At 59.2% G+C, this 8,693-nt stretch overlaps 1 protein-coding gene across 1 annotated transcript; it reads left to right on the top strand.

Moving 5' to 3' along the window:
• The first annotated feature begins 6,529 nt into the window (after positions 1 to 6,529).
• LOC103626020 (atherin) lies at positions 6,530 to 8,372 on the top strand. The gene is given in 2 exon segments (XM_008646405.2): positions 6,530 to 6,938; positions 6,941 to 8,372. Coding segments are annotated over 2 exon segments (1,251 nt in total). The 5' UTR covers positions 6,530 to 6,901; the 3' UTR covers positions 8,155 to 8,372.
• Positions 8,373 to 8,693: the final 321 nt, after the last annotated feature.

Genomic DNA, 8,693 nt, shown 5'->3' with positions numbered 1-8,693 from the left:
CGGCTTTCACGCGCAAGCATGTGACGGCGGCCCGGCTTGCTTTAAAAAATAAATCTATGTTGACTTCTTTAGCACCAAACATTTTTCTTTCTAAAAATTTCAGGTCCCCCGGCCCCCCTCACCGTATAGCTCAAAATTGCCCAACTGCACAGCTTACGTTGCTGGCATGTAAAATTGAGGACATCACTAAGTCAACGCAAATTGCTTATTTGCTGTTAGAATTATATGCATTTTCCATATCATTTTAATTCTATAAATTAATATTATGGTGATGACATATAAAAAAAATTAATCATATAAACCGTGATATCAAGTTGATCTACATCAATATGGACCAAGAGAACATAAAGCATATGTATGATATAAAACATATAAATATAATAAACATATAAACTGACTGAACAATTAAAAATAAACAGATAGTAACATAAACAACATGAATGTAAAATTAAAACAAACAGATATAACATTATATAATATGACAGACCAGATGAGATAAATTCATGGTTACATATGAAACAGCAGAGATGAACATATGAAATATATATAATCTGCAGAACATAAAACAGTAAGGACATAAATTGATCATACCCTCCCATGCGCTCTGAGGACCAACTGGAAGAGGCTCGGGACATGGCCTTACTGCACACGGCGCGGTACCAGCAGTCCCTGCGAAGCTACCACGCCCGAGGGGTCCGGTCCCGAGACCTCCAGGTGGGCGACCTGGTGCTTCGGCTGCGACAGGACGCCCGAGGGCGGCACAAGCTCACACCTCCCTGGGAAGGGCCGTTCGTCATCGCCAAAGTTCTGAAGCCCGGAACGTACAAGCTGGCCAACAGTCAAGGCGAGGTCTACAACAACGCTTGGAACATCCAACAGCTACGTCGCTTCTACCCTTAAGATGCTTTCAAGTTGTTCATATACCTCGTTCCCACGCAAAGTTTAGTCATCAAGGAAGGGTTAGCCTTGCCTCGGCAAAGCCCGACCCTCCCTCGGGGGCTAAAAGGGGGGAACCACCTCTGCGTCGAAATTTTCCTCGAAAAAAGATCTTTTCTGCCAGAATATCTTTCGTGTTTTTTGACTACTTCGAAAGTGGATCCTGAAAACGGCGGAGTACACGTAAGCAGCCAAGGCTGACCGAGCCGAGGGACTCCTACGCCTCCGGGATACGGATACCTCACTCATCACCTTCTGCGATAAGTAACTCGCGTTCGGATAAGTGATTCCGCGGACCGAACAAGTCTTCACGCTCGAAAGCTCCTCTGCCGAAGCGATTCTTCGGGCCTTCTCGACTGCGTCGGTGACAGAACCCTATGGACGGGCAAGAGTACGCGTAAGCGGCAAGGCCGACCGAGCCGAGGGATTCCTACGCCTCCGGGATACGGATACCTCACTCATCACCTTCCGTGAAAAGCAACTCTCGCTCGCACAGACAATTCTGTTACCGACGGAAAAGTCCAGATACTCGAAACGAGAGGAAAAGAAGCGCAGCTTTACGACACGACGATGGTGTGTTTGGGCCTCGGCGGCCGCAGAAAACACACGCTACAAGATAATCCGATCCTGCAGGCTCGGATCTTGACAGTTGAAGGGAGCAGCAGCACCCTCGGCGTCAAACTACACCTTCGGCGAGGTCCGACCTAGCCTCGGATGGCGACCTAGCCTCCGAGGATCTCCACTCTGAAGGACGACGTCATCATCACGCCCGGGCCATCGCCGCCAGGGTCTTCTCCAAGAATCCGGCTCGAGCAGGCGGCTCGGCTGGCCACCCCGAGGCCTCGGCCAGCTGTCCCCCGAAGACATCAGCCCGGCCCGAGGCCTCGACAGATCAACTCCGGCGTCGGTCCCGCTAACGGACGACCCGGCCAGGCTCCGCCCGACCAAGTCTTCTTTTCGAGCCAACTCTGCCTCTGTCCGTGCTGACACCGCTACCCCTGGCTTCGGCTCATCGAAGAGCGGCAGAGGGGTTCCTTTAACTAAGCAAGAGAAGCCTCGGACAGCAAGGCCGACCGAGCCGAGGGACTCCTACGCCTCCGGGATACGGATACCTCACTCGTCACCTTTGCACGGGGCGACTCGCGCTTAGTGAAGCGGTTCAGACAACCAACAGGCGAGTCTTAGTGCTCGAAAATGAGGAAAAAACACGGCTCCGCACCAAAAATACATACACGTTCAGGCCCCGACAGCCACAATGAACAAAAGACCGGCATTCAAGGTGCCATTACAAACGGAACTCTGGTTCCACCTCCACAGGTACGAACAACCCCACACGATTGGGGGCCTGCGGAGCAACAGAAGACCGACGGATGGCTCGCCGTCGCCCGTTCCAGCAGCAGCGACAACGACCACCGCTCCGGGTGGCCGAACTGCAGCAGCGATGGCCTCAGGCCGGACGCTGCTGCAACCTTGCCCACGCCCACGCGTCATGCAACCGGCGTGCCGGTCGCTACGTGCAAGCAACTGCACCGCCGCTCGCACCACTACCACGCCTCCTCGACTGCGGAACCAGTACCGCGACTCGAGGCGACCCTGCGTACGACCCAGCAGTGCCAGCCTGGCGCGACGGTCAATACGGTCAAAAATGGGCCGGCAGTAATGGCGGTGGCAGGCGGGCAGGAGCAGCGGTCACGTCGTCATCCAAGCTTACGTCCCATCGAGGGACAGCGAGAGAAACCTCTCTCACGGCGTGAAGAAGGCGCACCCGTGTTCCGTTCCTCGAACGGCTCGCGCGCGCGCAACGGCCGCCCCGCGAACCACTCGCCCTGTCGCATTAACTCCGCGGCGGGACAGGCGGCGCCTCTGGCAGGGGAAGCGAGCGACGCTTCGCCTTCGCCATAATGACCGCGTCAAAAAAGGTACGCCACGTCATTCGATTTCGTATCCTTTTCCTTTTCCTCTTTCTCTCTCTTACAACAGGGACCGGGAAAGGGGGATACCCCGAAAAGGATCCTTCTCCGTGAAGGAAACAGGCTCCGAGCCTCCCTACTGATCAGAGGTTCAAAGGCTGGCCCCTCGGAGGGGTTTAACAGCCGCCTCAGAGCGCGTGGGCTCCACACCCACTACTGGTCAGAGGTTCGAAGGCCGGCCCCTCGGAAGGGTTCAACGGCCGCCTCAGGCCACTCGGGCTCCGCGCCCACTACTGATCAGGGGTTCGTAGGCTGGCCCTCGAAGGGTTCACAGCCGCCTCAGACATAGAGCGAGGGATGACCCTGGGTACGTTCGATACATAACCAAGGCTCGGGCTATGCTCCCGAGGTACCCTAGGACATTTACGAGACCAGCGGGAACGATCTTGTAACGGAATCCTATCAGAGGGAGGCATCGAGCCCTTGGACCCCGTCGACAGGGTACCGGGTCCGGCAGATCACCCGCATGTACTTTTGAGCGCGCCTCCGGGCCTCTAGCCGACCCCTAACAAATGGGCACGGGCGCCCACTCGGATTACCCGCCAGCAGCTCACCGGAGACACCATGTTCGGCACCCTCCGAGGGCAACATGGCGCTTTCCCCCTCTCCTCCTTGCGGAAAGGCGACGCAGGGGCGTATGTAAAAAAGTCGAGTCTGTCCTTGACCGTCCTCTCGCCCTGTGCAGAGGCTTGGGGGCTGCTCTCGCAAACCCGGCTCCGACCAAACCGTTGACAGCGCCAACATACCAGCCCGAGAACTTGGGACCCGACCGTGCACCCGGGCTACGACCAGCTCACATGAGGGAACGACCAGACCAGCCGAAGCATTGCGCGAGGCATTAAGACCTCGGAGGAGTCAAACCACTCCTCCGAGGCCTCGGGGGCTACACCCGGCGGGTGCGCTCGCGCGCACCCCCTGGAACAAAATGCAACCGAGAAAGACTGGTCCCCTTGCAAAAAAGTGCGACAAAAGCCTCCAAGCGATTGTTAACACTCCCTTCGAGGCTCAGGGGCTACTGTCGGGGACCATAATTAGGGGTACCCTCAAGACTCCTAATTCTCAGCTGGTAACCCCCATCAGCACAAAACTGCAAAGGCCTGATGGGTGCGACTAAGTCAGGGATCGGTCCATTCGAGGGACTTGATCACGCCTCGCCCGAGCCCAGCCTCGGGCAAGGGCAGCCGACCCTGGAGGATCTACGTCTCGCCCGAGGCCCCCCTCCAGCGACGAACATACTTCCGGCTCGCCCGAGGCCCGGTCTTCGCCAAGAAGCAACCCTGGCCGAATCGCCACGCCAGCCGACCAAATCGCAGGGGCATTTAATGCAAAGGTGGCCTGACACCTTTATCCTGACGCACGTCCTCCAGTCGACAGAGCCGAAGTGACCGCAGTCACTTCGCCGCTGCACTGACCGACCTGACAGAAGGACAGCGCCGCCTGCACCGCTCCGACTGCTGTGCCACTCGACAGAGTGAGGCTGACAGGCAGCCAGGCCCGGCCTCAGGCACCGTAGGAAACTCCGCTTCGCCCGACCCAGGGCTCGGACTCGGGCTCAGCCCCGGAAGACGGCGAACTCCGCTCCGCCCGACCCAGGGCTCGGACTCGGGCTCAGCCCCGGAAGATGGTGAACTCCGCACCGCCCGACCCAGGGCTCGGACTCGGGCTCAGCTCCGGAAGACGGCGAACTCCGCTCCGCCCGACCCAGGGCTCGGACTCGGGCTCAGCCCCGGAAGACGACGAACTCCGTTTCGCCCGACCCCAGGGCTCAGACTCAGCCCTGGCCTCAGCCGACGGTCTCCGCCTCGCCCGACTCAGGGGCTCGGACTCGACCTTGGCCTCGGAAGACAGACTCGACCTCGACCTCGGAGGAGCCTCCACATCGCCCAAGCTAGGGCACGGACCGACCACGTCAACAGGGGGCGCCATCATTACCCTACCCCAAGCTGACTCAGGCTACGGGAAACAAGACCGACGTCCCATCTGGCTCGCTCCGCCAGACATGCAATGATGGCGCCCCGCACGCTCTATGACGACGGCGGCTCTCAGCCCCCTTACGGAAGCAAGAGGACGTCAGCAAGGACTCGACAGCTCCGACAGCTGTCCTTCCGTCAGGCTCCAGCGCTCCTCCGACGGCCACGACACCACACGAACCGGGTGCCAAAACCTCTCTGGCTGCCACGATGGCATGTACTTAGGGCGCTAGCTCTCCTCCGCTAGACACGTTAGCACTCTGCTACACCCCCATTGTACACATGGATCCTCTCCTTACGCCTATAAAAGGAAGGATCAGGGCCCTCTTACAGAGGGTTGGCCGCGCGGGGAAGAGGACGGGACAGGCGATCGCGTGAGGCCGCTCGCTCCCTCCCGCGTGGACGCTTGTAACCCCCTACTGCAAGCGCACCCGACCTGGGCGCGGGACAAACACGAAGGCCGCGAGATTTCCACCTCTCACGCCCGTCTCCTCCCCCTTCGCGCTCCGTCTCGCGCCGACCCATCTGGGTTGGGGCACGCGACAACATTTCACTCGTCGGTCCAGGGACCCCTCGGTCTCGAAACGCCGACAATAAATATGAAATATATAGATGTCATTCATTATTATGAGGAATCTAAATTATTAATTGTCATATATCTATCATGAAACGCTAAGGAACAAACTGACAATCTAATAAATTAGCCAATATCCATCATTATTCTACATATTAAGAAATTTGACACAGCTCGCGAGCCGGCTTGGCTCGGCTCGCTACGGGAACGAACCCAAAAGGCAGGCTCGGCTCGGCTCGCTCGAGGCTCGCGAGCCGCTCCGAGCTCGAGCCGGCTCGCGAGCCTCGAGCTTATTTTCCAGCCCTATCTGTCTGTACCAGCAACAATGCTAGTTGATCGTTAATTTTAACAGAAAATACTATAATTTAGATCCCTAAACTTGTAGAATAGACATCCATATACACAAACTAGCTTTACACTAGACCACAAGGTTCAAACGGATCTTGCGTGAACCCGTTTATTCACGTACGTAGCTCGCTGTAGAGGGGCGCACTTCGGCCTCAGCCCATGACGAGAGCAGCAATCGTGTCGCCGCTCCTCACGGCCGTTTACTCAGTCATAGCTCGCTGTAGAGGGCGCACTTCGGCCGTCGCCCACGACCAGAGCAACCCTGTCGCCACTCCTCACGGTCAGTTCGGCAAGCAGGTCTGGCAATGTGTCCGTCGGCAACACCAACAGGAGCCAAGCCAGTGACCGCTGGGAGCCTGCCTTAATGCTTGATCAGCAACACAACCCCAACCGAAGCCTACCAATCTCGGCCTCCATGCATGTTAATTGTCGCCCCTAGGTGGCGCCGTGACCGCTGGTATGGCGTTTCTACGCGGGAGCACGCGGTGTTGATCATGCATTGGCGTTGAGGAGGAAGGGAATGCAAGGTCAGCCAGTCGTGCGGGAACGACGACCAAGTCCACACCCAAGGCATCCAAGGAAAAAGAAATCAGGGACACACCTGCCACCTGCGCCGCGGCGTCCTCCCTCCCTGAGATGCGCCCCCAAATCCTTGTACGTTTAAAATCTGTAACATGTTTAGGAGCGATAGCTAAGTGCTTCGAAACAGCATACAAGGCGTGTTCCATATTCTTTTTTTTTTCACAAAACCCGTGCTCGTCATCGTCAACCGCTCCCAAACACGTTGCTTTCACCCCGTTTCAAATTTAGCCAATCACGAAAAAACCTGCCTCCATATATTCTTGTCCCAGAAAACAAGAAATTGCAACCAATAAGACAAAGAAAAAAGTTGAAAAAAGAAAACAAGCCCCACTCGCGCCCCTTCCTACACGGCTACTACTCGCTACGCTGGGTCTCCGGCTCTCCGCACGCCACCAAAAGGAGCGGAGCGGGCACGAACCCGGCCAACCCAAGGCAACCAACCGCACCAAACCCAACCAGAAAGCCAAGACCTCCCCTCCCCTCCCAATCAACCCCTCCGGCCCGCGCGCCGGCGTCCTCCTATGCTCGCCGGCGACGGGCGCGGCCGCCGATGCCCAGCCCGCCGAAGGACCGCTCCTCCGGCCGCCTCGGCCGCTTCCTCGCCGCGCTCCGCCCCTCCCGCGCCGGGCCCCTCCCCGTCCAGACCGGCTTCCCCACCTCCCTCGCCGACCTCGTCGTCAAGAACCATGGCCGCCTCAAGAAGCAGCCCTCACCGTCCTCCAAGCGCGGGAGGCGCGCCGCTGCCGCCGCCGCCGCCGCTTCTCCTTCGCCGTCCCCCTGCAGTCCCACCACCTCGCCCTCGCCGTCACCGTCCCCGCCGCCCGCCTCTCCGCCTCCCCCGGCGGCCGCTGCCGCGGTCTCGCCGTCGGATCGGCCGCGGCCCGACCTTCCGCCGGCCCAGCCCCCTCGCGGCTTCGGCCTGGGCTTCCTCGCGGTCAGCGGCGTGGTGTCGCTCGCGCTCCTGGTGATCTGGAGCAAGAAGGTGGTTGCGGCCGTCACCGTCGCCGCCTTCTCGCTATACCTGCTCGAGTCCGTGAGGTCGTCCTCGCTCCCCAGGCGGCGGCCCCGGCCCCGGCCCGGCCCGGGAGCGGCCGAGAGGCGGCTCTGCCTGGACGGCCGCGGCCGCGTCTCGCCGATCCGGGAGGTCGATGCGGCGGACACCGAGCCGTCGCGGCCCAGCTGCTCGGATTCCGACAGGGCAAGCGAGGCCGAAGGGAGGAGCGGCGTCCTGGACGAATCAAGCAACACGAAGGCCAAGGCAAGGAACAAGTCCTGGAAGAAGCTGCTCGCAGTCGCAGGCGCCAAGAAGCTGCAGAGAGGACGGAGGAGCAAGGAGGCGGATTCGTCAGGCTCTTTCCGCAGCGACGGCGACCGGGAGGACGCTGCCACGGCATGCGGCGGCGGCGGCAATGCCAGGGCGGCGGATTCCTCGGGCTCCCGCCGCGGCTCCGCCAGTCAAAGCGATGTCCTCGCGGAGGATGGCGCTGCCAGAGAGGCGGATTCTTCGATGGGGTCTCGCCGCAGCCAAGGCGTAGAGGTAGAAATCGATGCGGACGTCATCGAGGTGGAGGAGGAGGAGGAGCAGGCAGGGACCGGGTTTCCCGCTCTAGTTCTGGTCGCCGTCGTCCTCGTCGGCCTGGTCGCCGGGAAGGCCGTGGCCCTGGCGCTCACCGTGCTCTGCTCCGCGTTCCTTAGCTCGGATCGGAGATCGCCTTGCGGCGGCGGCGGCGGCGGTTGCTCGCAGGGGAGGCGGTTGGAGCCTTCCATGCCGTAGTAATTATTGTAAATTAGTGGGCAACAGATTTAAAGAGAAGAAAAGATAGTGGTAGTTGAGTTCTTGATGTTTGTTCAGTGGCCGTCGTTGTTCTTGCTTGCATCCGTTTGTTGTATCGGACCAACAAGTGCGATCGCGAACTCAGCTCACCGCTAGATTCGTGGTGATTGGATTGGTTCAAAAAATCTGCTGCCACTGTCAAGTTGACAGTACGTTCACCCCCGGCCCGGGAACCCATGCTCCAGTCCTGTCGGTCCGCCGCTTTCTCAAGATGAACGGAGGCGCGGACTGTTCCATCCTTGGCGTCCCTGCCGTGCCGGGCTAGTTCGCCCCGACAAGCGCCAGTACGCAGCGGCCCGGGACAAGCAGGAGCTGCGGCCGCGTGCGTTGTATTTGTGTATCTCCGCGCCAAAACGTCGTGAGACTTTGGATTCTTCTTCCTTCCTTGGTTCCGACTGCGGTGCTCGCCGACGACGCAACAAAGGCTGCCATGCCAAGCGGGCAAAGCCTGACCTGACATGACCGAGTAGGACTAGGAG

The sequence above is a fragment of the Zea mays genome, chromosome 5 (genome assembly GCF_902167145.1).
Source record: "Zea mays cultivar B73 chromosome 5, Zm-B73-REFERENCE-NAM-5.0, whole genome shotgun sequence".
Lineage (NCBI taxonomy): Eukaryota > Viridiplantae > Streptophyta > Magnoliopsida > Poales > Poaceae > Zea > Zea mays.
This window is presented reverse-complemented; position numbering and strand designations above follow the sequence as displayed.